This window comes from Henckelia pumila, chromosome 3 (genome assembly GCF_033568475.1).
Source record: "Henckelia pumila isolate YLH828 chromosome 3, ASM3356847v2, whole genome shotgun sequence".
Taxonomy (NCBI): domain Eukaryota; kingdom Viridiplantae; phylum Streptophyta; class Magnoliopsida; order Lamiales; family Gesneriaceae; genus Henckelia; species Henckelia pumila.
Window position 1 is genome coordinate 38940435 of NC_133122.1, and position 27365 is coordinate 38967799.

At 41.0% G+C, this 27365-nt stretch overlaps 3 protein-coding genes across 4 annotated transcripts; all 3 read right to left on the reverse strand.

Annotated features, from left to right (window-relative positions):
- Nucleotides 1-41: 41 nt before the first annotated feature.
- Nucleotides 42-9340, reverse strand: LOC140886731 (putative disease resistance protein At4g19050). Of its 2 annotated transcripts, none has more exons than XM_073293490.1 (10): nucleotides 9283-9340; nucleotides 8672-8987; nucleotides 8384-8503; nucleotides 8129-8257; nucleotides 7872-7970; nucleotides 7616-7747; nucleotides 7264-7521; nucleotides 4824-5078; nucleotides 371-4308; nucleotides 42-170 (listed from the first exon to the last, which is right to left on the reverse strand). In XM_073293490.1, exons 2-9 carry the CDS (start codon nucleotides 8983-8985, stop codon nucleotides 420-422), a joined length of 5196 nt encoding a protein of 1731 aa, XP_073149591.1. In that variant the 5' UTR covers nucleotides 8986-8987; nucleotides 9283-9340; the 3' UTR covers nucleotides 42-170; nucleotides 371-419. The 2 variants fall into 2 exon arrangements, with proteins under 2 accessions (XP_073149591.1, XP_073149592.1); XM_073293491.1 differs by having other exon boundaries at nucleotides 8672-8990; nucleotides 9283-9338.
- Nucleotides 9341-10686: 1346 nt separating this feature from the next.
- On the reverse strand, nucleotides 10687-13690 carry LOC140891785 (uncharacterized). Its single transcript, XM_073300429.1, has 3 exons — nucleotides 13063-13690; nucleotides 11771-12102; nucleotides 10687-11280 (listed from the first exon to the last, which is right to left on the reverse strand). Exons 1-3 carry the CDS (start codon nucleotides 13659-13661, stop codon nucleotides 10793-10795), a joined length of 1419 nt encoding a protein of 472 aa, XP_073156530.1. The 5' UTR covers nucleotides 13662-13690; the 3' UTR covers nucleotides 10687-10792.
- Nucleotides 13691-15788: 2098 nt separating this feature from the next.
- Nucleotides 15789-16463, reverse strand: LOC140888513 (uncharacterized). The gene has a single exon (XM_073296203.1). The coding sequence runs from the start codon at nucleotides 16461-16463 to the stop codon at nucleotides 15789-15791; it is 675 nt and encodes a 224-aa protein (XP_073152304.1).
- Between the last annotated feature and the right edge of the window lie 10902 nt (nucleotides 16464-27365).

Sequence of the window (27365 nt, forward strand, 5' to 3'; positions counted from 1 at the left end):
CTATACAGAAGACTTGATGACTTGGTAATGGGTGTGTTCTGTTTCGACTAAAAAAAAAACTAAACATATTTATGATTCTTAAATGTAGTTCCACACTCACATTTGACGCCTACATCAATCCACAGCTATAATCTCCGCTCTCCTTGGGCAACCAAAGCTACCATCATCTCCTGAACAGGGAAATATTCATAGGTGATGCACCATGTTTTTTTAAACGTAAAATCAATGCATTCAAGAAGGGGTCATCGTAGCTTATCACGTATATACAAACGTTAGGCACTTTGCAACATCTAAAGAACATGAACAAATTAAAGAAACACAATGGTTCAGGAAAATTAAAGCACACATCAAAAAATGGCTCACTGCTGACCTGGAAATGTAGCTGGAATTGAGAGAATGTTTATCATCTGTCAACTATTTCATGGATTTCTGGGCGCTGATGATTTGGGAATCTGAGATTCAAGCAGGTTTGTGCAACCCAGTGTGATGATATTTTCCCCTCGTACGTCGGATGGTAAATGGCCAACCCGGAGTATAGTTTTTATGTTTTCACAAAATTTGACATGAAGTTGAAGTCTTTCATGGTTTGTCGGAAAAGAAGTGTCTGAATCAAAAATATATTCCAGCAAGGGGCAGTGTGCCACAGTCAAAGTGAGAAGAAATTGCATTCCGCATGAAATTTCTTTCAACGCTGGCAGCGCCCACAGATGCAGTGATTCGAGATTTGGCAATTGAGCCGACTTGTCGTCCAATAGTTTCACCAATTTCTTACAATATTTGACATGAAGGATCTTTAGGCCATTGAGTTGTTTGCATGAGAAGCAAAGACTTGAGAGCTCCGGACAATACTCCAGGTATAACGACGTGAGGGCGCTGAAGCCGATGCCACGTGAGGTTTCCTTGCATATGCTCTTCAGTTTCGCTGCTTCAGAAACCCATAGAATCTCGATATTTTCGGTGGGGACATCAGCGGAGTCTTTTGGTACTTCATCAGTCACATACTCCATTTCGTTGCACCTTTCGATCCAACAAACCTTCATCTTCTTCAAGTGATCAGCACCTAAACAAGATAAAAACCGGATACATGAGTTCTCGATCAGCACCATCATTTCAGCATGTTCCAGCAACGGTTCAAGAAACTTTGGGAAATCCCGAAATCCTCGAATTTCCAAGCAATGTTCTTGGGCTTCTGGGGAGACGTTTCTAAGTAAGATTTTTTTCAAATCAAACTCGTTTTGGAGCAAATCTTTGTTGTTTATCGACTGTTGAGCTGCCTCTTCCATAGGGTAAACAATGAACTGGAATGTTTCGATGTTACCCTTTAACAGATCTGGATAAAGCTTCAAGAGTTGAAGGAAATGAGCATCAGTCACAGGTTCCGAGTTGTGAGAAGCCAGCCTATTCAAAATGCTCCAGTGGTCACACTGATCCATCATTTCTTGTGTGAGTTTTGTCTTGTCATCAAAATTGATCTTAGTTTCTCCACTTGTTTGCTGATCGACCTCAGTTTCTCCAATTGCTTGCTCGTGCGGTGCCGGCTCTAGATTCTTTAAAATCTTTTCGTGATCAAATTTCTTATAACTTGAAGGTCTAGGGCCCTGTACAATTGAAGGGCGAGCACGATCTTTAAAATCTGGTTCTTTCAGAGTAGTTTTGGAAATATCCAGATCTTCAAGCACGGTAAGATCTTCGAGACCTGGAATGTTGGTTAGTTTTGTGCAACCCCTCAGATTCAGCTTTTGAAGTTTTTTAAGCTTTGACAGGGATGGCAACTCTTTAAGAGGAGTTTCGGATAGGTCAAGACAATGGAGACGATCCATTTTGTCGAAAGCTTGATTCTCGATCTCCGAAAAAGCCTTGCAACCGGAAAGATCAAGAACTTCAAGGTTTATCAAGGATCCCAAACCTTCCAACTTCTCCAGTTTTGGACATTGTGACGCCAACAAGTGTCGAAGATTGACAAGACTAGAAAGGGAATGAAGATGCACAACACCGGTTTTCGAGAGGTTGAGCCTTGTGAGATTTTTCAAACTTTTTATAAATTCCGGTTTGACATCATCCAGAAGGGCTGAACCTGAGAGGTCAAGGTCTCGAACTTCGTTAAGAGTTTCAATGGGTGGTAGTTGTTTCAGGTTGGAGCAGTTGCTTAAATGGAGATAGCGGGGTGTGCCAATGGTGGAGGGTAACCTTCTGATTGCAGTTCCTGAAACATTAAGAGCGAAAAGGTTTTCAAGTTTTTGTAGTCCTGGATCCAGGAGTTGTTCAACCTTTTTGGAACCTGAGATGTCAAAAACGCGGAGTGTTTTAACTGAACCAATCTTGCGCACTCTGATTAAATCGGGACATTGGCGAAGTGACAGGTATTGGAGCTTTGTAAGAGAATGGACTACGGGAAATTTTGCGATCTTGGATTGGGAAAGATTGATCGTTTGAAGTTGTCCGTTTTCTGAAAAGCTTTTGTCTTTGAAGGCCTCAAGGGATGTGGCACCAGAAAGGTCGAGCAACTGGAGTTTTTTAAATTTTTTTAAAGAATCCATTCTTTTTAAGCAAGAACAATCCCTGAGGATGAGAATTTCTATTGATGTCAGACTGTAGAAAGATGGCGGCAAAAATTCCATCTTGAGGGATGACATGTTGAGGCTTTTAAGGTTTCCCATGATGTCGAAAAGATTTTCAGGAATTTCCTTCAAGGAACTAGGACCAGATATTTCAAGAACTATTAGTTCGGAAAGTGCTTCTGAAATGGAACTAAGATCAGAAGAAATAGGTTGGGTACGAGGGGCCGGTAGAGACAGCGATTTCTGGAGATTAGGAGCTTCCTTTCGGGGTTCTCCGGTAGGTATTGGAATGCGAGACAGCGATTTCTGGAGATTAGGAGCTTCCTTTCTGGGTTCTCCAGTAGGTGTTGGAATGCCAGACGCAAAGACTTCGTCAAACCTCGTGAAGAATTCACAGCCTCTAAGCACCAGAAAACGAAGAAGACTCTGCCTGCTTGATATACGCAGTGGAAACGGCTTATGAGTGGGATCGAAGATGGCAAGAATTTCAAGATCCCCTATGGAATCAAATAAATTTTCTGATACTTCACCAGTACGGTCACCATCGAGCAGCAATGTTGACATTTTCTCCACCTCCTCCTCTTTCTTTTTCTCCTTGATCTCCTTGTCACTCGGGAATGTTCTTATCATTCCATGTCCCAGCACAGTATTCCCTAGCTTGTTGTCAAATGTAGTTGCTAATCCAAGACGATTCTTTTGATATAAATCAAAGTAATCTTGAGTACTGAACTCGAATTTCTTCCCATTCGACTTAACGTAGCCAGCTTTGAGCGGTTTGAGGAGGCCGCAGTCTAATAGCTCCATCAAGACACGATGTCCCTCCTCGTAAGCATCTTCGATACAAGAAAAATGGCCTAGATGCCCTTCAAGTATCCAATAGCTTATCAACTCATTGTAATGCACGGCACCACGCTCATTTAGGAAGTGTTTTGCAGGAGTCTCGGAGCTATAGCAGTCGACTAAAACAACTTTTGGAACCACCTCAGTGCTGATGAATAGCTTCTCGATGTTGCGATAGCCATAGTAGTCATGGGCTACATCCTCCAAAACCACCTCCTTCACACCCTGCAGCTTCTCCTCGTGGCTGTTGGCAAAATAGTTCAAGGTTTTTGCTATGATGAGAATTTCAGCAGGTAGCCCTTTACTCCCCTGGATATAAAATCTTGCTAAATCTTTCACTTTTGAGAAATTACCAGCACCCATAAAATTGATCAGAAATGATTCCGACTGATCATTAGTCCAACGCCTCACCTCTATTCCGATCGCCTCTCGTTTGTATTCTTGTTTGAAGGCGCTAGTAGTGATTAGAACCTTGTAATTATCATTCAGGTTCAAAAGTGTGAGCAGTTTTGATCCTTGTGATAATTCCTCACTGCCATTCACACCATCGAATATCAAAAGAACCCTCTTGTTTTTCATTGCTTCACAAATCCTTTCCTCGAGGCTTTTGGACTTTTTCTTGCCCTCCTTCAACACCTCCTTGACTTTCTCGGGTTCCATGTCATCCGACGCCGAAAGCAGAGACAGTTGATGCGCTATAATCTTGGTGAGATTCAGACCTTTGAGATTCACCCAAAGTGCAATATCAAAGTTCCCTTTCCTTGTTGTCCGGTCAGCTATCTTTGTTGCCATCCATGTCTTCCCCACGCCACTTTCACCGTAGAGGACAACTTTTCTCGTTTTCTCTCTTGTTAAAACTCCATATATTTTATCCAACAATGGGGTTTTCTCCTTCAGATACCTGGCATAACTGCAGAAGCAAATATTCAACAAACAATGACCAAGTTCACAGCAAAATCATGAATTTTGAGAAGGGATATATCAAGAAATAATTATATGCATTTTCTTCCCTATATCTTTCTTTCGATTTTAGTCAAAAAATAGATCAAAAAACACATGATACAACCTGTTGCATTACGTGTAAATGTGATTTATATTGTCAAAATTGAGTTTTGATCTCCATATCTTTCTTTCAATTTTAGTCATTCTCCATCAGAAGTTCTGATGTAGTTAGCGCCATGTTGGAAAATGACTGAAATTGCAAGAAAAACGAGATTCGAAATGAAACTTGACAGCATAGAAGATCAAAATCACAAAATGACTAGTACACATGATTTTAAAAAAAAATGTGATTTTCCTAAAACATGTCATCAGCAAGAAATAAGCACAAGCTCTTCTATAATGTCTCTCATCGTCTCGATCTTATGTAGATGCATACTTGAAAGTTAAAAAAATAATTATAATTGATAGGTATCAGCTTCTTACTCTATGATCTCAACGAATCCTTCATATTTGATCTGTTCATGATCAGTGGAATTGGCCTTGACGTAGTTTATGGTCCGATGGAGCTCCTCAAAGTCGAGATTTTCATCGAGATTTAGCATGACAACGTTAATAATAGTGGCAGAAGCAAAATCATCCAGTGGGTTGTGAAGAACCGTGAAAGCTTTCTGGTTTGCATCACCATCTTTTTCAAAAATTGCCTTGGACAGAAACTCGGCCGACTTTTTCCAAATGTTTCTGTTCAAACATTTTGAGCATGTAAATCTTTATAACTTCATTCTGATAAATATACTTGCATTCAGATTCTTATATTAAATATGGATCTCTACACAAGGATCGAGCATGCATATTCTTGTCTCCTTGTCTCTGTTTTCCAACATCTCTTCATTCGTCCAGAGGTTTTTTTTAATCAGATAAAATACTTGTCATGTACGTTGAGATCACTTAGAAAACATAATACATATAGAAAAATATGAAATTTTTAAAAAATATTCCATCCACACGCTATACATTATGACACTGTTCGAGGATAAAATAAATAATATTTGGATAAGTAATATAATGTAACAGAAAATAAATAGAAAATGATAGTTATTTTAGTATTTTTATTGGATTTTATTGATTGAATTTTATATTAAAAATATAAATTACCATTTTGTCCTTTTGAAAATAAATAAAATATGAATAATATTATTTATAAGGGTAATATAGTAATTTAAATTCAATGATTTGATTGATGTAAGATAAATGATTAATGATTTGATTGATTTAAAATAAATAATTAATAGATGGATAAATAATATGACGAAAAAAACGCGAGATTGAATAAGATAAGTTGTAGAAGTACTAATTATACTTGTACCAAACGATAGTTATAAAACGGGTTTTTTTTCACTGTTTACTGTTCAATAAATTAATTTTTTCATGTTTGAGGTAAAATAGATAGATTTTTGTTTTTACCATATCACGCCAAATACGGAGAAAGCGTGACTTAAAAATATTATTTTTTTAACCCTTGAATCTGCATGTCTCGGTTAGGTAACCAAGGAAGACTAGTTAAAACTGGCAAAGTCACGGAAGGCGCAGTTAATAATGTTCAAAATTCTTTTTTTTTTTTTTTTTTTTTTTTTTTGTGTTCTCTTCCTATATCATTGTTTACCTTCCAATAATTTTTTGACATCAATGGCCATTTAGATAGAGATATAATGACAATTAATTATTAGATTAATATGTATCAACCTATAATGTTCATAACTAATTAATAAAAAAAGTATATGAAAGAAGTTGTACATGTAACATTAAGTTAAACTATCTACATCTTGTTATTTTCTTGGTCTATATGGAAGATATAAAGATTTTATTTTTAATTGTTTGTCATTAATGTTATAACCAGTGTTCTAAATGGCGGTCGAGACGGCCGCCTAGACGGTAGGCGGCCCTCGACCGCCACGCCTTGGCATGAGGTGGCCTTTTCAGGCGGCCCAAGCTGTCCGGCGGGGGAGGTGGCGGTGGCGGGCGCTCGGGCGAGTGAGGCAGATGAGGCGGCTAAGGCGGTCAACACATTTTTTAATTCAGTCAAAGGTCAAGAGTAACTATGATTATAACTAATTGATTGAGATAATTAAACACCAACTTAGAGCATCAAAGTAAAAATAAATAAACTATTGAATTATTTAATTAAATGACCTTTATTTGACCATAGATTTAAAATCTAATATGAATAAATTGATAATTTTTTTTTCAATTGCAAACTAACTTTGTCATTTTGTTTTATACTATTCTATAGAAATAATGTAAGAAAATATTAGGAATATAAATGTAAAAACAAAATATCAGATAGAGAGATATAAAGAAAAATTGTATGAAATAATAATAATAATAATAATAATAATAATAATAATTATAGAAACATCAACTCAATCAAAATTTGTAAAAATTTAAAACTAAATCGAGAATTCCAAAACATCTTATACCAAACCGAGAAATGAGTTTTTTTCTCGTTAGTTTTAATCATTAAATTGTTGTAACTGGGAAGAATAACCCGGGACAAAATTTTGAAACAAGGGAAGTTTTAGGGCTAATTGCATCCACACCCCCTGTGAAAAGTCTAAAAAGCATAAAACCCTTTAAGAAATATTAATAGGCTAATGCATCCCTCAGTTTTTAAAAATGTAGCACATTTCACCCCTATGTTATACAAACTCGGGCACATTTATACCCTCTCATAGGGGTTTTTATGCTAATTTTTTTTTTTAAAACATAGAGTCTAACATGCTATTAATTTTACACAGGGGGTTTTATGCCTTTTAGACTTTTCACATGGGGTGTGGATGCAATTATCTGATGGAAGTTTTACTGTACTTGAAATTTTATTTGAAACTCGTGTTCTTTTTTGCTATTTTCTGCCAAGAAACTACATTACCTTATGATCTGGATGAATTCCTCAAAGTCAATCTTTGTATCGTATGCATTATTGTCCTTGAAATCCTTGATGTTCTCCATGATCTCCGCCTCTTCTAGATAACCGCCCAAATAAGGTATGAGATGCGGAAGCAAAGCAACACACACATTACCACTCAGTCTCTCAGCAAGCACAATGGCTGGAGCCATCTTCACAACCTCCTTCCAACCAACTACTTCTTCCTCCATCATCCAATCATCCACCCCTTTCCAAATCTCTCTGTTTTGTTACACACCAAAAAATCGATATCAAAATCGCCATAATGAAACCTTCATCCAGGAATGAACAATGGTTTGGGTTGTAGGATTCGTACTTAAGCCTGCTGATGAACTCGCCACGGATATCCCCAAGATTTTCCATATCACTACTCTTGTTCGAAATGAACTCATCCATCTCCTTTTCTACTCGACTCGTCGTCGAATCAACCACCCTTTTCCAAAGGTACCTGTTTTGTTGTTTTTAAGTGGGACATACCAAATTGATGTAAATGTGTAAATTGTATGAAATCTTTATCATGGGCAATAATATATTTGTTATTACCATAGGAATATTGAACAATTGATTCTTACTTCAGGATTTTGATTTCAATCTTGTTTGGAATGGACTCATCATCAATCTCCTTTTTCACTTGTTGGATCTTCAAATCAGTCACCTTTTTCCATATGTCTCTGTTTTGTGATTTTAAGTGGGACATTAGCAGCAAGAGTGAGGTGACTAAAACCCAAAAAGTATCATTATCTAAACTACATATTCTCATATAAAATATTCATCCAAGGCAACATATAGACATAGGAATGAACAATAGTTTTGGCTGTTTGATTCTTACCTCATGTTGTCGATGAGCTTCAGAGGGATAATCCCATCAGTTTCCTGTCCAGCGTCGTCCGAGATGAACTCATCAATCCCTTTTTCCACTTCATGGATAATCGAATCCGCCTCCCTTTTCCAAGTGTCTCTGTTTTTGTGATTTTAAGTGGGACATACATACCAAATCGATATCAAAGATCAACATTTTCTCATCCGGTCAATGTATAGATATAGCCTTAGGAACGAATAATAGTTTGAGTTGTCGGATTCTTACTTGACGCTGTTGCTGAACTCCCTGCAGATATTCTCCAGTTTATCCTTGTTTGAAATGAACTCATCAAGCACATCTTCTACTTGTTTGATCATCGAATCAGCCATGTCTTTCCAAATGTTTCTGTTTTGTGATTTTTAAATGGGACATACGAAATGGAGATCAAGGTCAACATATTGTATGTCATGTATTGTATGTCACGCCCTTTACGAAAATGATTAACCCAACTCATTTTAAATCTTTCATTTTTCGCACGTGGGACAGGGGTATCACAATGTAAAAGATTATTACTTGATGATTTTGATGAAGCCCTGGCAGTCTATGTTCTCAGCACTTTCCACTTGAGCCTTGGTTAAAAGATTCGCAATATCGTTCTTGATAGCTTCTACATCCATACCAAGAATCGGCATCGCAAGCTGAATCACATTTACAGAAACATGAGCCTTACTCGTGCCCATGCTGCTGCTTAGGATCACATCGAATGCTTTACGCAGCGCCTCGTCCGAACCCACTGTGTCCATGGCCGCCATTAAGTGCTGCTTGTCAATAATAATTCCTGGAGGATCCGCCATTGTTGGAGGTGGAGTCTTTTCGGAAGTGCCCATCACTGCTTTTCAAAATCCAATTTTACATTTACAGCAAACATAAGTTGGCCGTGCTTTCACATGTTGACTTACGTGCGCGATATGAAAATTATTATACTTGGGGTAAATTTAATTTTGATCGTAGTGTGATTGTGTGAATTAGGAAAATCATACATTACTTCATCTATTCCGTTAAATAGATTTGAGCCTACAAGTTGGTATTTTTTTTTTCCGGGAAAAAAGTAATTAAAACTCGTAACGAACGATTTCACGTAATAATAAAAATAACAAAGAACTTATAAACGAGGAGTAAAGAACCTGGAAACCAGAAATCTCTCTTCTATTTCTCCTTGATTAATTTCAGGCAAAAATCGAGATGTAAAACGCACACTTGAAGCTATGTCCCAATGGTGTTATATATATAGTTTCATTTTCTGGTTGTCATGCTAAAAAATATTGTTCCAGTTCAATTCAAACAAGCAAAGAATAAACATTACGTGCTTTTAACTTTGATTTCTTTAGTAACTTCATAATGATTGGTGATTCTTTGGAGTGGTTTTTTCACTCTTTCATATCTATTTGTTTCTCAAAGAATTTTGTTTTATAGTTTTCTATATGATACATGCATGAGATATTTTAAGAACATATTAAGGGAGTGTTTGCAAAATATTATGTTTTTGTAGAAGTGATTAAATTTATAGATTATAAAGAAGTTAATAAAAATCAAAAGTTGGTAGTGTTTGGAAATAAATGTGAAAATCTAAAAATCAAAATTGGGTAATGTTTGACAAATAAGTGATTAGAGTGATTTTAACATTGACTTTTTTATTAGAATCACTTTTGGAGAATCATAATCACCATATGACTAGATTTTGAATTTTAATTAAGTTAAAGCATAAGCTAACACATAATTTGAGTTTAAAAAACACACAAAAATGATTTTTTTAAGCAAAAATCTAACAATCACTTTTTTTAGTGATTGCAAACACTTCCTAAATCATTTGGAAAATTATTTTATTGGTGTACTAATTTGTTCAATTTTGGGTTTCAATATATTAAGCTTTAAAATTTTAGCCTTTGTCATATTAACTTTTAATTTTCGTATATTTTGGTCAAGTTGATGTCGCACAAGAGAAGTCGCATCTTTTGATATCATGTCGATATTTTCACTTTTATTCGTACATTGATTTTTCTAAAAATTTATCGCGCCCCGATCTTATGAAATGGATGAAAATACCTTACAGAAGGATCTCGACGTTTCAAGGGGTAAACAATGTGATATGTTCAACAAGTACACAGAGAGTGGAGGAACTAGTTCACTTGAATGGTAGCCTCTTGGGTTTGAGCTTCGTGATCACGTAAAGTAACAGTGTGAATCACATTTGCACACCATGTAGCTTCTTGTTCAAGGGGAGACAAAAGTTCGAAAGTACTAACTTTAGTCTATGCATAATCAACATAGTATTCGTTCCCTTTCCATTCCTTTACGTTTTTCGAGTACGTTTTTCGAGTAGTGAAGGTTACTCGACAAGATCCTGAGATAGTGTTTGGAAAAGTTTCTAAAAAACACTTACAAATTTTTACTTCACGAAATTTTACCTAACCAACTGGATTAATTGGTTCACTATTATTATTTGCAAACAATTTGTTGCGATTTATATTTAGCCATGACGTAGAGGTGTAAATGAATGGAATCGAGTTAAACATTGTTTATATTTAGCCTTGAAATCACACTCATTTATTATGGAGAAAAAGCATATGTTAAAGAAACATATGTCGTCCATTCTTTTTCACCAAAGTTACAGGAAGTCTAAACATTATGGTCCTCTCACTGTTTGTATAACCCAGAGTAGAAATTCCTCAAAGAAATGTTATTCACAGTCGAAGGTCGAAAATCGAGTGGATTGTTCCACTTGGCCGTATTCTCCCCAGCCCATCTCATGTTCAAATTCCGTACCTCCAAACCATCGATGTGTTCCATCATGAACCCTGCAGTGCTGTGATTTACAAGCCCTTTACAACCCGGTCTGTAGTCCACCATCCCACCCGAATAGTTCGTCCATCTTTTGTAGTCCAGGTTGACGTTGATAAACTTCAAATTGCTGAGAATTCCACCTTTTGATCCTGATAAGAAGATGCCGTTTTCCGATGTTGCTGTTATGTTTATGAATTGCAGATTAGAGATGAAACCAGCTTTCGATTTGTCATCTCGTGGACAGGTGGTGACATATATTGGCTCCGCTCTACCCCACCATGAAGGATCATAGTATCTTGTGCTGATCTTGATGTTTGAGAAAATAACGTCACTAACATTCCCTGCAAGATTGAGTAAGATTTTGATTATAGAGGTAGCTTGGTTGAAATCGTCCAAGACTTTTTAGAGGGTGGTGATCGGCTAAGTTTAATGGAAATATCCACTAAAATTTTATGACCTGTATCGTGTTTTACGGGCTCATAACAGTGAAGATGTTATCTTTAAAACAAGTCTCTACTTGTAGCTTTACGAGATGGTTTTGTTGATTAATTAAGGCTATAGCAACAAGTGTACCAATTAATTATAGGACGTAGCAATTCAAATCTTTTAAACAGTTGGCATCGTACAGGAGTTGCGGTTTTGGAGACAATTGTTGCTGCTCAACAAACGCAAACACGAAATTCTTTGGTAATCAAACAAAGGACCTTCCAACATTTTTGAGTAGGAAGTAATTTTAACCAAACGCTCCCATGAACAATATAGTTCAAGACATGCTAATGAAACAAGAGGCTTAAAGTATGATAATAACAAAAGCAAGCCAGAATTCCATACCTCCATCACGTATTTGTAATCCAAGCCCCCTGTGGGATTCTACTATGGTTATATTATCAAACAACAATCCTTTGAACTCATACGAGCTAGCACTCCCAAGTTTGATGGCTGAGGACTTCGTTTTAATCCAGCAGTTGGTTGCAGTAAGATTATAGACGGGGGAGGTATATGTCTTGGGACATATAGCATCATCTCCGGTATCTATTTTGCATCTTGTGATGAACGTGTTGTTTGAATCCTCGATATCTATCCCATCGTTGTTGGGTGTGTTGAAGTCTCCATAGATAGAAATATCATGAATCGATGTGTTTTGGCACCGGACAATATGCAAGCTGCGTAATCACATAATATTATCATACAAAACATTATAGGGGAAAATCAATAAAGAAACAATATATTAACAAGAAGTGAAGGAATACTCGACTTAGACACAGTATCACAATGAGCTTATTTTCTTCCTACCATCTTATAACCACCTTTGTATAAAAACTTACACCACCAGTAGATTCACCAGAATAAACTTTCTTCTAAAGTCACTCTTCTAGCTGTACATTCTCATTTGACATTTACAAGCCCTTTGTGAAATAAATAAATGTATTACACAAAGCCATTACATATACAACGCTACGATCTTATATCGCACAAGCAGCTGTGAAATAATCAACAAGCTTGAGGTTTCAGATAACTAGCATTCTAGTCTTTTGAGCTTGCACTCCTCCTTTTTAGTTCATGAACTAAGATAGTAAGATTGATGCTTTTTTGGCAACCAGGAAACAGAAACATAACAAAGGATGTCATCGAGTTACCCTCGGTAATGTATTGTTGAAATTAGAATTCTCCGAGAAAGACGACACTGTTTAGAGTGAGTCAGCCTGGACTGTGGCTCTCAAGGGATGAGAAATTTTAGGATCCCACATCCAATTGTGTGGAATATTAAGTAATCTCCTAACCCATACTCCGGCCATTTGAATAACCAATCTACTCAGGGGCTTATGATTCGACACAAGGATACTAGCGAGGCCAGCATGAGACTACAATCTGAAACCAACTCAGGGTCGAGGGCCGTATTAGAATTCATTTAAACAATCACAAAATTCTTGGTTCTTGAACCAATACCATCACACCGCATCGGCAAAGAAACTGAGCCGAAAACGAAATTCGAATAAGCAAAATGCTAAAACTAGTAGACACCGTAGCAAAATCAAGTGAACACACAAATACCCACCATAAAAATGGCACCTTTATAATAAAGAAATTAACCATTTAAACAAGAAAGTAAAAGGGTTGCGTACCACCAATAAGCCGGCTCGTTCAATGTCACATTCCAAATCCTCGCATTCTTGCAACCAATGAACCCCACCAACCTGGGCCTGCACTCGTCATCGAAGCAAGCCCCGGTCTGATTCCAGCTCACCATCACGTTCTTCCTCTCATCGAATCTCGTCACGAACTTCAAACCCTGGCCGTTGATCTCCCCGCCTCCAGTGATCCCCACGTCCGCCGCATCCACCGCCACCACCACGTACCATCTGTCCTGCTTCTCAGGATAGTCACTCAGCTTGGTGCCGCCGAGGATGGTCGCATTTTCCGATATGTACAAAGTGACGCCGGATTTCAGGAACAGGGTGGCGGTCAGGTACTTCCCGGGAGGGAAGTTGACGTAGCAGGGACGGCGGTGACGGAGGAAGGCGGAGGAGCAGGCGTTGATGGTGGATTGGATTGGGACGGTGTCGTAGGCGACGCCGGTGCCGGTGGCGCCGTAGTCTTTCACGCTGAGGTTGAGTGGTGGCAGGATGGAGAGCGGCGACGTGGCGGAGTGGGATTGGAGGAGATGGCTGAGAGTACAATAAAGAAAGATTTGGAAGTGGAAAATGGATAGAATTGATTTCATGGCTGCCTGCCTAATTTTGATAAATTTTTAGAAACTTTGGTTCATATGAAAAAATACGATTCTGTTCTTTAAATGATGGATAAATTAATGAATTTCAAATCATTGATTGGATTCACACTATGATAAGTTGATTCATTGGATATTTATTTATTTCAACGTAAAAACTCACAGTGAATCGATTTAAACGAGTTAATTTTGTTAAACGTATCTTCTATTTTATCGAATATAGTATGTCAAAAATATTACTTTTAATTGTACATGTGGGTTGGATCATCCAGTTTCACGAATAAATTGACATTTATTTTAAAATTAATAAAAATCCGTGAGAACGTTATGGAGACCTAGTCATATTTCAAACTATATTAATTTTTAAATTGATTATTCAAGAACACAATTTGGATAGTTTGCCCAAAAATAGGTTTAGTCAAAGTTTACTAACGATTTATTCGTTTAGGCATTTAAGACATTGTCCTAATAGAACCATATAGCACGAGTCATATTGATTTTTCATATTGTACAAACATGATATAATAGCAACATATTCAACAATTTGAGAAAGTTGATGTGATACAGTTATAACTTGATCGCATGATAATGTCAGCGAATTAATATTTTATTTAATTTGCTAATTTTTTTATTTATTAAAACAAATTGTAAATTTAAATTATTCATAATTGATAAAAAAAAAAAAACAATTACTCATTATTAAATCACATGATGATATTTTAAAACTTATGCGTAATTTTAGAAAACATAATATAATTAAATTTAAAAACACGCATAATTTAAAAATACACGTAATTAAAAATGACTTGATTTAAAAATACATGTAATTAAAAATGATATGCTGGTAATTTTTTGTATTTTTAAAAAAGAAATTTAGACAAATTTTTTTTATTTTTTAAAAATTAAATTATATTTTATTTTTAATAATATCTAAGACGGCCAAATTGATCTGACCATTCATAATTTTATTGCATGCGGAAACTTATGTGGATGTCTTCAGCCCTTGGAGGGGGCGAGGATGATTTGGACCAGTGCAGTTGGGTTTTCTCACTCAATTTCGTCGACTCTAGTGTTTTACTTTGTTTTATGATTATTATATTTTTAGTTGGATGGCTCATGGTTTGATTAGATATGGATAAATTTGTTAATTTTGGAATCGCTAAGAAACTATATCAAATTATATTATACTTTATGTAATTGTGTAATTCTTTGTCAAATACGTGGTCAACTTTTGGTGCCGGTCTAGGTTTTAGAGATGTTGATGCCTTGTCTGAATTACTATTATTTTTCCTCGAGAGACCAGACCGCATGGTAGAATCAATAAATTATGAAACTGGTGATACAAAATGAGATCATATAATCAGTGGTGGATCTAGGATTTCGGCTTTTGAAAGGTTGCTTACGAAATATAGATTAGAGATTAAAAGATAAAAATTACACTACTTTTAACAAATATATTTTTAGCTAAAAGAGATTCGACGTTCTATAAAGTTTTTAAAATCTTCAATGATATAATCTATACAAATCTTTTTGGCAATGTTTCTTTCAATAAATATCATCATTATATTCGAAAAAAAATCATCATTCATTTTGTTCTAAAGCTTAATTTTGACGATATTCATAGCTGATATACTGAAAGAATAAGCACAAACAATATCATCCTAAAAACAAGGTCGTATATAGCTATTTTTTTAGTTTTTAACAACTATTGATACAAATAAATAAAATCTAGGCACTTTGATCAAAACAATATTACAAATTCTAGATTCTAAAATATCAAAATTTAGCAATTGATATGATTTTAATTAAGTTGAACAATATTTTAAAAAAATAATAATTATTAAGTAGAACAATGAAAATATAGATGAAGATGATATTTGTTTTGCTCCTAGCTATTTTATTTCAATCCAACAAGAAAATTATGATTAATTAATAGTTTGCATGAATCCCAACAAAATCTAGACAAACATATCTTTCATTCGTTATTCGCATCTTGCTTCTAATTTCTAAAATTTGATTACAAAACCCGTGAGACTCATATTTTGATTTGGAGGGTGGGAAATATTAAAAAAAAAAATCTTAGGAGTACATAATATTTGACACAGCACAAAGCTTAATTTTCTAGTTTATGTAAGGTGAGATTAGGCTTTCCGTGTATGTGGTTGCCGGTGCCACGACATCCAATGTATATCCAAGTTGGTGACTGTCGGGTTGGCTAGAGTCACACACGCTAATGGTTGAACCGTAGTGGATCAGAACCTTTCCGGGAGATAGAAACATTGGCACTAAAGGGCAACAGAAATCTGCCTGACCATGAGGGAAGAAGGGGATATGCGCTTCTTTTGTCCAATCCTTTTTCTTCAGTAACCATATCTCCAGGTGGGAGGAGATTCCACTGAGGAGGCATATAGAAAGCATCCCAGATATAACAGTCAGAACATATTTGCTATGGTAGAAGTTTTGAAGAGCTGATGGCAATGGCACAACCATATAAGTAGTATCTGCAGAAAATTGATGAAAAACTACATTGACCACATTCTGCTTGTCTCTTTGGTGGTTTGTACCATTAGCCAACAAATATCTCCATTCCACTTCAATGCAATCGTCGTCCCAGTTGTCCAAGTTCATATAGTTAGTGCCAGAATTTGGCAATGTTCTAAATTGCCCTGTTGCAGGGTTCCACAGAACGAGATCCGTAACACTGATTGACAGACATAGCAAGCCATTACACGAACCCACAATAGAGATATGTTTATGGGGCCTGTCGGACAGGCCAAGTGTAGCAGCTTGCACCATCAATTTTCATTGAGTGGTGGGTAAATGGTAACAACAGAGCCCTCGACTGCAGATTCAAGAGATTCAACAGAGCAACTGTACATTTCGATGGGAGATGAATCGGAACCAAAGAGGAGAGTCTCTCATGATTGTCGGTAGAATTCTTGAGATGAGAGTTTGCAAAATTATGACTGGAAATTAACAAATTCCATCCTTTTGAAACCCTTTTAAATCGACAGAGTGTTTTGACAGGAAGAGACATCAATATCGTCTCGATAATTTCATCGGGGAGTTTTGAGTTGGGTAATAGCTTCGAAGTTGTAGCCATGGGTTCCAAAAATTGGGGTATATAAATAGGACTATGATATGGAGGGAAAATGGGGGATATGAACCCCGTCTTGTTTTTATTTGAGCAAATAGACCTCAGAATGAAAAAGACAATTTTACCCTTAAGTAAAAATCTTAAGTTGAATAAAAAAAAATCCAAAATGAGATACAAACCATTTTAACCCTCCTCGACTCGGTAATTCTCGACTGATGTAATTAATTGGCTTACTGCAATTTCCATTTTCCCCAATTTTCCCTCTGTCCGCTTTTCAATTTTTAATGGAACCGTCGGAACGGAACCCTATTGAACCGCCGTTGAAGCCCTTCTTCGTCGTCGTCGTAGCTCCTTTACTCCCCGTAACCTCTTTCGTTCTCGACAAGCAGCATTGCAGCAATGGCAGAGGAAAACGTTAGTAAGTCATCGAGAAACATAGGTTTTTCTATTTTCATATGTTTGTCCATTCCTAGGGAAACAATAGTACAGTTGATGATGTCGATTTTTTCCTCCGGGTTTGGTCTGGTAGAGCGGATCTCCAAATCTTCACAAAACTGGGTCGGGTCGGGTAGCACGTGCTCTGCACAGACAAAAGCTAAGTTAGGGGGCGCCGAGGGTGTTTCGGCGTGACCCCTCCGATGCCTAAGTCAGTGCTCAAAAGTGAAAGAGCTTGACTAAAAATAAGAACAAAAGAATATGCGTGCGTGAATGTGTGAACAAGAAGTAAATAGAAGAGATGAATGAATAAACCATGAATCATACCTGTATTTATAGAGGCTTGGAGGGGTAAGTTACCTTGTCAAGGTAGAACATGTGTTAGAGTAGGACTCTAATTGATGAGTCTGAAATCATATCAAATCTTGGATTCATAAGATATTGTCCTTATCTATTGCAGATCTTCATGTCTCCGAGAGTACTGGAAGGTTCTAGATATTGGGCCCTTCCTGGGCTTGGGTCGGGCTCCAACCATACCAGTTCGGGCTCAAGCCCATGAATTTATAATCATGAGCCCATTCCCTAACAGGGCCATCCCAGACTGAGCTTCTCATAAGATAAGACTAGATGGACCTCAAAGTATATTTCCAAAAATATGGATTATTGGGCTCGGGTTGTATTAGACTCGTATATTTTTTAGGGGCATCAATAGTACCTCCCCCTACTGGTCTAAAAGAAGTATGAAGTTTAGACCATGTGGTCTGGTCAGATCCCGAGCCCATGTAAGAACTCTTGTATTAACCAAGTACAAGTAACATTTCCCAATCGGATGGGCTTTTGATGGAGGCCACGAGTGGCGTGGTAGATACCGAGCTGGTTGGGCTTTGAATTTGACCAAGAAGTGCGTGGTAGGAGTCGAGCTTGGTCAAGATTTTGAGATAACCACGAGTGGCATTGGTTTACATATTACCGAGCTAGTCGGGCTTTTGAGATAACCACGAGTGGCGTTGGTTTACATATTGCTGAGCTAGTCGGGCTTTTGAGATAACCACAAATGGCGTGGGTTTACATATTGCCGAGCTAGTCGGGCTTTTGAGATAACCACGAGTGGCATGGGTTTACATATTGCCGAGCTGGTCGGGCTTTTGAGATAACCACGAGTGGCGTGGGTTTACATATTGCCGAGCTGGTCGGGCTTTTGAGATAACCACGAGTGGCGTGGTGCGTGCCGAGCTGGTCGGGCTTGGATTCTAACCACGAATGGCGTGGTGTGTGCCAAATTGATCGGGCTTGGATTCTGACCACGAATGGCGTGGTGTGTGCCGAATTGATCGGGCTTGGATTCTGACCACGAATGGCGTGGTGTGTGCCGAATTGATCGGGCTTGGATTCTGACCACGAATGGCGTGGTGTGTGCCGAATTGATCGGGCTTGGATTCTGACCACGAATGGCGTGATGTGTGCCGAATTGATCGGGCTTGGATTCTGACCACGAATGGCGTGGTGTGTGCCGAATTGATCGGGCTTGGATTCTGACCACGAATGGCGTGGTGTGTGCCGAATTGATCGGGCTTGGATTCTGACCACGAATGGCGTGGTGTGTGCCGAATTGATCGGGCTTTTGTAGTTTGCCAAGTTGTGTTGGGCTTATAAAGTGTCAAGTCGTAGATTATGCCTTAGTGCTAGATTGCATGCCCAATGTGATATAATTGGGTCTTATTGCGAGATTGCATGCCCGTTTTCTGTAAAATAACTCAAACAAAAATACCAAGCAATAGAATTATAATATAATATTGGGTTAATTAAACACATGACTCCACATATAAAAAAATATATATATTATGAGATATCTCAAAATTTGTCACAATAAGAATAGTTTGCTAAAAATAACTGAATAGACTTGACTAGGTTGTTCCAAGGTGTCATGCTAAGATTCTTGATGGTGAGAATGGACTGAGCTAAGTCCAAACATGGTGTATGTATCCAACTATACCATGCACTGAGTTATGCACCAAAAAACAAAACCGGGGCAGAAAGAAACTGAAGAAATAATAATTTGAAGGCATGCCAAATCATCAAAATATCTTGAGTTGAGGATAAATAATAAAATCCTTAACTCACAAAATTCAGCATGACCAGTATCATGTATAATTCTTTTGGGCCTAAAATGCCCGACACGCTTGGTAGGGCTCGGGTGGTTCCTGGATTTGGGCTATTACAGTCACAGACATGTCCACGCGAGAGAATTTGCCATATCGGGTTGTTCTGATTAGACTTACCCAATTAAATAAGTGTGTTTCTAAACATTACTTTCTTTGTCATTGACCCAAAAAGAAGTCATCATAAATCAATTACTGCCCGAGATTCTTTTTTGTTTTTGCTCAAGTTAACAAAAACATAAATTATAAATTCAAAGTTTCCTTTTGAAATCCACACGACATTCTGGCCATGTATCAAACTTGTGTATCAAAATATTATTAAATATCGAGCACATGAAGAAAAAGGCAAGATTAGGCAGTGATGCGAACATCATAAAATGAATGCCCCGGGGGGCGGTGTCATCCCGGAAAGAAATGGTTTTTTATATATATAGCATGGGCTTAGAAAATTTTTGAGAGTGAGTGTGTGCTAGATAGTGATCGATGTCTCGGCCAGGCGTAGGAGCCTGGTATTTATATATGCTGACCTGACTCTTTTATGATTATCCAGTATGGCCTAACTGACAACTTTTATTGTGATAGGATGGTTATCACGTGTGATTAGACACCCCATAATACTAGGAGAAAACCATACCCTGACAGCGTGATTCAGAATGATTTGATTTGCAGTAAAAGTCTGCCACACGTAAAAGAGGTATGGGCTCTATTTTATATAAAATAGCCTTGGGCCCCCTGATTTCTGGATACTTATCCTTGCATCTGTGGGCCCCTGAGGGAGCTTTTGGGTCCCCGGTTTACAAGTCGATCCCGGGCCCATCACCCGGGAGAGAGTCCCCTGAGGGAGCTTCTGGGTTCCCGGTTTACAAGACAATCCCGGGCCCGTCACCCGGGAGGGAGTCCTCTAGGGGAGCTCCCGGGTTCCCGGTTTACAAGGCAATCCCGGGCCCGTCACCCGGGATGATGCTGGGTTCCCATCTTGCAAGATGACCCCGGACCCATCGTCTGAGCATACCAGGATAACACTACACCCCCGGCAACTAGTCGGGCTAGAACTTGTTTCGCTGTCCCGAGAGATTAGTATGGCCCTTCCCCGGTGGTCTTGTGCAACACACTGAGCTCCACGTCAACCCTAGATGCTTTGTAGTACGCGTTGTCAGAGACCTTGTCAGAGGTTTTGTCAGAGGCCGTTTTAGCTTTCCAAGCACGCTTTGCACATCTCCTCCGTTTAATTCAAAACGGACGGCTAAGATTGCCCAAACCTTTTATTAATACTCAAATACTCTTGTTTTCGCTTCTCCTCCTCATTGCCTCCTCTTTCTCGCGCGATTGCCTCCGATCATCTGCCCTTTACTCCAAATTCCATCATTCGTCTTCCGCACGCTCTCACTCGCCTCGTAACTACGTAAGTATCCTTTCTTCCTTCATGTCTACTGGTACGTCTTCTACCTCCGGGGCAAATGCCAAAGGCTCTCCCAGAGACGAAGAGCCTAGCGGTGACTCGAGCGATGCTCGTTCCGCCTCGGCTCTTCCTTCCCGTCCTCGCTTTTTTAGAAAAACTTCCCGCACCAAACACCCCGTGGCCTCGTCCTCCCACGCAAGGGGAAAAGGAAAAAAGAAAGTGCGTAACCCCCTCCCCCTTGCCTCTATTCCGCCAACCCTAGGATGGTTCACCCATCTTCCCAGCACCTTATCGCAGGGGGCGGCGAAGGAATTGCGTAACTCGGGAGAAATCCCCCTATCCTATACCTTGTTCCGCCCCTTATCAGGGAGCACGCCCGATACCCCCCCGTCGGGTTGTTATACATTTTTTCGGGATCAAGTCCGTAGCGGTCTTCGCTTTCCTATTCCTCCCTTCTATCTGGCGGTTGCCGATTTTTTCCGAGTTCCGATTAATCAATTTCATCCGAACTCCTTCCGCATTATGGCATCCACCTACATTCTTTTTAAAATGCACAACTTAGCCATCACCCCCCTCATTTTTCACTATTTTTTCTCCTGCCGTTTCAACGAGGGGGCCATTTCTTTGGCCGCCCGGCAGAATGCTCGCTTTCTGTCCGATATCCCTTCTTCCCTGAAGGGCTGGAGAGAGAGATACTTCTTTATCCGCCCTCCGGTCCCCTTTTCTTTTAGGACCGGATTCTTGTCCAGCCTTCCCCCTCAACCTGAGCTTCCTGAAAACTATAGGGTTGAGGAGCCCTATGTTCGCAGCCTGGCTTTAGTGGGCAGCAAAAACTTCTCTTCCCCTGTCCTTTTCACGCTGAGAATATGATAGCTTACGGGTTGAGTACCCGGGTGGAAGATCCCCTTAACCAGGTGATCGACGCTTATGGTGCTCCGGGAGCTCAACCTGGTAAGTTATGGTTCTCTTCCTGTCGTTTGTTTTGATTTGTTTATTGCATCCTATCCCTGATATATTGATTTATTATGGCAGATTCGTCGGAAGTGATGAGAGAGGAATTTGCCCGGCGAGCCAGAGAAAGGCAGGTTGCCAAGGAGAGAACTAAGGCCTTAGCGGAAAGGCGGAAAAAAGCCAGGGAAGAGGAACAGAGTCGTTCTGTCCCTTCCAGCCCTCCCCGCTTGTCGGCCACTGTATCAGTGCCCCCGCCCCTGGCTTCTCTCCCCCCTGCTTCTCTCTCACTCCTCCCTGATGGAGCTTTGGTGGATACTGTACCAGCCTCCTCACATACCTCCTCTCAACCTAACCCATCTCTATCGGTTGAGGATTTGGAGGATGAAGTTCCGCTTTCCCGGCGAAAGAGGAAGGTCTTTTGGGAACCTGACATGATCATTCTGAGTGATCCGGAAGACACCACTGCTCCTGTCTCTTCTTCTCCAACTCTCCAGGCAAATCCCGACAAGTCTCCCGCCTCGAACTGGGACCTCCCCTCAGCTAGCATGGAGCACCTGGGGTGCACTTGGGGGAACCGAGTGAATTCCTCTACCTGGAACTCTCGATTTCCCCTGTTCCTGTCAGGGACCACCTCTTCGAAGGCTGCAGCAGTCCAAAGTCTGCTTTCGCCCGAGGAGAGAACATCTTTGTCAGTGCGGGGTGCTACCTCCAAGTTCTCCGAAGGCTTATCCCATGCCTATACGGTGAGTACAGGTTTCAATGTCTAATTCCTTTCCTTGCATCCTTTGCCTTATCCCATTTTTGTCCCGCAGGGTCTATGCATGCTGGCCAATGCTCTGGAGGAAACAAACTCCGTCCTCCACCGGGAAAGAGAGAAAACTCATTCTTTCGAGGAGCGCATGGCCCAGCTTCGCCTTAATGCCGCACAACTGCAGGGGATGCATGACGCAGAGGTTGGTGCTCTGCGCTCGGCCCTGGAGAGCTCCCGGGCGGAAACTTCCCAGGCCCATGATGAACGGCAAAGAAAACTGGCTGCCGCCCAAGAGATTCATCTGAAGGCGTCCCAGGCTTTTCAAGACCAACTGAGGGAAGCCCGAGAGGAGACTAGCAAGGCTTTGGCCTTAACGGAGGTTGCCCGGCGAGAGACGGAGATGCATCAGGCTGCGATTGAAAAAATGCAAGCAGGGCTGGTTGCCGCTTGGACAGAGGCAAGCTTGTCTCGCCTACTAGCCGAGGATGCCGACTTCTCTTTGAAGAAGCAGCTGATGACCGAGTCTCAGTGGAAGCAAGCTTTTCTGTCCTCAAAGGATTTCAAGAAGATGGTGATAGACCAATCCTTTGACTTCTTTGCTCAGGGCTTCGACCTATGCTCTGTGCAATACGAAGAGGCCGGGTTAAGTCAAGAGGGAGTCCCGGACATCCACCGAGCTATTGCATCCCTGCCCTTTTCTTCTGCGACCGGGGAAGAGACGCCTCCTGAAGGGAAGTAGAGCTAATGCCCGAGGCGTGTCCACATTTCTTGGGTTTTTTCTTGGTTTCTTTGTAAAAAACATTGGGCGATGAATATTATGTTCATTTGATTTTTCTTCGGCTTTCTGTCCGCTTGCATATTTTGATTTTCCTGCTTGAATAGCATATCGTGTGGATCATCTAGATTTTTATGGCTTTGTGAATTACCACGGTCTTTTGCATACGTGGGCTTCGGCGGTTTAGAAGATGACCCCGGCTTTACCATCTTAGCATACCAGGATAACATTACACCAGGGTAGTGGAACGCCTGGGTTTATGGTGCCAGGGTAGTGGATCACCTGGGCTTTAAGATGCCATGGATTTGCCATGGGCTTTAAGTACCAGGGTAATGGAACGCCTGGGTTTATGGTGCCAGGGTAGTGGATCACCTGGGCTTTGAGATGCCATGGGTTTGCCATGGGCTTTAAGTACCAGGGTAATGGAACGCCTGGGTTTATGGTGCCAGGGTAGTGGATCACCTGGGCTTTGAGATGCCATGGGTTTGCCATGGGCTTTAAGTACCAGGGTAATGGAACGTCTGGGTTTATGGTGCCAGGGTAGTGGATCACCTGGGCTTTGAGATGCCATGGGTTTGCCATGGGCTTTAAGTACCAGGGTAATGGAACGCCTGGGTTTATGGTGCCAGGGTAGTGGATCACCTGGGCTTTGAGATGCCATGGGTTTGCCATGGGCTTTAAGTACCAGGGTAATGGAACGCCTGGGTTTATGGTGCCAGGGTAGTGGATCACCTGGGCTTTGAGATGCCATGGGTTTGCCATGGGCTTTAAGTATACTTAAACAAAACACACGTTTATTCACATAGCAGCATGAAATTCATTTTACAAGAAGTTTGCTTTATTCAAGAGTAATACAACTTGAGATGCAACGTGTTCCAGGGCCGCTTCAAGGTCTTACCTTGACTGTCTTCCAAGTACCAAGCCCCCCTTCCCACCTTCCGAGTAATCTTGTAAAGGCCTTCCCACTTTGCTTCTAACTTCTTTACATCCCCTGCAGGGTTAACCTTCTTCAATACAAGGTCTCCTATCTGGAATTCTCGAGGCTTGACTCCCTTGTTGAAGGCTTTCATCACTCTTCCCCTGTAAGCCTCCATCCTTATGGCCGCCCTTCCTCGCTTCTCCTCTATCAAGTCCAACTCCTGCGCTCGGCTACCGATTCCTTCCCCTTGATAAGCTTGTATTCGGGGAGAAGATTGCCCAATCTCCACTGGTAATACTGCTTCGGACCCATACACCAGGCCGAAAGGTGTTTCTCCAGTAGTTGTTTTTGGCGTGGTACGATAAGCCCACAACACCCCCGCAATTTCCTCCACCCAATTTTTACCCATGCCATAGAGCCTAGCTTGCAAAGACCGCACTATCGTTCGATTGGTTACCTCCGTCTGTCCATTACTCTGAGGATAAGCCACCGAGCTAAAGGCCTGCTGTATCTTCATCTCTGCACACCAATCCTTCATCTTCCGTCCCTGAAACTGCCTTCCATTATCAGAAACTAATTTCCGAGGAACACCAAACCGGCAAACAATATTCTTCCAAATGAAGTTTAACACAATCTCTTCTGTGATTCTTGCCAGGGGCTCTGCCTCTACCCACTTAGAGAAATAATCTACCGCCACTATAAGGAACTTCTTCTGCCTGGACCCTAGAGGAAAAGGTCCCACAATATCCAAGCCCCACTGGTCGAATGGGCAGGATGCCCATACGGCTTGCAACTCCGCTGCCGGTTTATGAGAAAAATTTCCAAATCTTTGGCACCCTTCGCAAGCATTGACTATTTGACGGGCATCCTGTTGTAGAGTAGGCCACCAATACCCGGCTAATAGAGTACGCCGGGCTAGGCTCCATATTCCTCCGTGATCCCCACAGCATCCTTCATGTATTTCTTGGAGCACATATTTCACCTCCTTTTCCTCCAGGCATCTTAGTAGTGGGCCCTGAAAGGATCTTCGATACAGACTCCCATTCAAAAGGGTGAAACGGGGTATCTGTCTTCTGACCTTTTGGGCTACTGCCCCATCTGAGGGAAGAGTCCCTGTCTGTAAATAGTTAATGAAAGGGGTCATCCAAGATTCCTCCCTTCCTTCCGGCTTCTCGTCCTCTATTGCCAGCACCGACCCGACTTGTTGTATCACTTCCCGGCTGTCGCCACTGCTCCAGGAAGTGGCCATTTTGGCCAGCGTATCTGCCTCAGTATTATGTTCCCGGGGAATCTGCTCTATGCTCCAACTGGAGAAAGCACCTCCCTGCCTCTTGACCAGTTCCATGTACTCTCGCAACCTTTCTTCCTTAACACTGAATATTCCCTGTAATTGCTGCACTACCAGCTGGGAATCCGAGTAAATAATCACATGCTCCGCTCGTGCCTCTCGAGCCAACTTTAAACCTGTTGCGACTGCCTCGTACTCCGCCTCATTATTAGACTTGAAAGTGTGCAACCTCATGGCTATCCGGGTTTTTTCCTGCGTGGGAGAGATCAGAACCACACCCACCCCACTTCCTTCCGAGCTGCTAGCCCCGTCCACGAACACCCTCCACACCTCCTCCTGGCCGAACGTGAGAATCTCTGTCAAGAAGTCGGACAGAGCCTGTGCTTTGATGGCAACCCGGGGCTGATATTCGATGTCATACTCCCCTAGCTCCACTGCCCACTTGACCAGTCTGCCCGAAGTATCCGGGTGAGTCATCACCCGCCCCAGCAAACTGTTAGTCAAGACCGTGATTGGATGGGACAGGAAGTATGGTCTAAGCTTCCGGGCTGTAAGGATGAGCGCAAGAGCCATCTTTTATATGTCACCATACCTAATTTCTGGTCCTTTCAAGGCATGACTTACATAATAGACAGGTTTCTGGTCCCTGGCTTCCTCTCTGATCAGTACGGAACTTACAGCATGCTCGGTTGTAGAGAGATATACCCACAACCTTTCTCCAGGTTTTGGTTTGACCAGGATCGGCAGATTAGCCAGATGTTCCTTCAATTCCTGAAAAGCTTTCTCGCATTCCTGAGTCCATCCGAATTTCTGGGCCTTCCTCAACACCTGGAAGAAAGGATAACTCCTATGAGCCGAGCGGGCAATGAATCGGGACAGGGCGGTGATTCTTCCTGTCAACCGCTGTACCTCCCGGATAGAAGTTGGTGAGGGCATTTCTTTCAATATTTTCACCTTTTCAGGATTTACTTCTATCCCTCTCTCCGTTACCACAAAACCCAAAAACTTCCCACTCTTGACTCCGAAAACACACTTGGCCGGGTTAAGTTTTACCCCGTACTTTCGAAGAGTGTTGAAGGTTTCTTCTAAGTCGGGAATGAAATCCCGCCCAGCTCGGGACTTTACCAGGATATCATCTACATATACCTCCACATTCCTGCCGAGCTGGCCTTGAAAGACCTTGTCCATCATCCTTTGATAGGTGGCCCCTGCATTTTTTAACCCAAACGGCATAACCACATAACAAAAAGTCCCTCCGGAAGTGATAAAACTAACCTTGTCTTGATCTTCCTGTGCCAGGGGGATTTGGTGGTATCCCTGGTACGCGTCCATAAAGCTAAGCAACTCAAAGCCTGATGTAGAGTCCACCAGCTGATCAACCCGAGGGAGGGGGTAACAATCTTTAGGGCAAGCTTCGTTCAGGTTTCGGAAATCAATGCACATCCTCCACTTCCCGGTAGTTTTGGGTACCAGTACCACGTTGGACAGCCAAGTGGGGAACTGTACCTCCCGGATATGACCTGCCTCTTTCAACTCCCGAACCTGGTCAGCGATGACTTTGTCCTTATCCGCCCCAAAATGCCGCTTCTTTTGTTTGATAACCCGAGCTCCCGGGAGGATATTAAGTTTGTGTTCGGCCACCTGAGGTGGGATTCCAGTTAGCTCCTGGGAAGACCAGGCGAATACATCTGTGTTCTTGGCCAGGCATGCTTTTAATTGATTCATAAGGCCGACCTCCAAATCCCTAGCCACCTTGACAACTTTTTCTGGTTGTTCTGGTAATAATTGCACTACCTCATGCTCCTCCTTAACCTCCCCTATTGTGCATACCTCCTTCTTGCCAGGATCATCCCCTCCTTGTTCACCACGAGCTTTTTTATTGTCCACTCGTACCGTATCAGCATAACATCTTCGAGAGGAGGGT

Coding starts and splice junctions, on each gene's coding strand:
- LOC140886731 (XM_073293490.1), bottom strand. CDS start 8,985: ATGGGCACTTCCGAAAAGACTCCACCTCCAACAATGGCGGATCCTCCA. Junction 7,748..7,871: donor ATTGAAATCAAAATCCTGAA/GTAAGAATCAAT, acceptor ACAACAAAACAG/GTACCTTTGGAAAAGGGTGG. Junction 4,309..4,823: donor GGATTCGTTGAGATCATAGA/GTAAGAAGCTGA, acceptor TTGCTTCTGCAG/TTATGCCAGGTATCTGAAGG.
- LOC140891785 (XM_073300429.1), bottom strand. CDS start 13,661: ATGAAATCAATTCTATCCATTTTCCACTTCCAAATCTTTCTTTATTGT. Junction 12,103..13,062: donor AACGAGCCGGCTTATTGGTG/GTACGCAACCCT, acceptor GTGATTACGCAG/CTTGCATATTGTCCGGTGCC. Junction 11,281..11,770: donor ATTACAAATACGTGATGGAG/GTATGGAATTCT, acceptor TCAATCTTGCAG/GGAATGTTAGTGACGTTATT.
- LOC140888513 (XM_073296203.1), bottom strand. CDS start 16,463: ATGGTGCAAGCTGCTACACTTGGCCTGTCCGACAGGCCCCATAAACAT.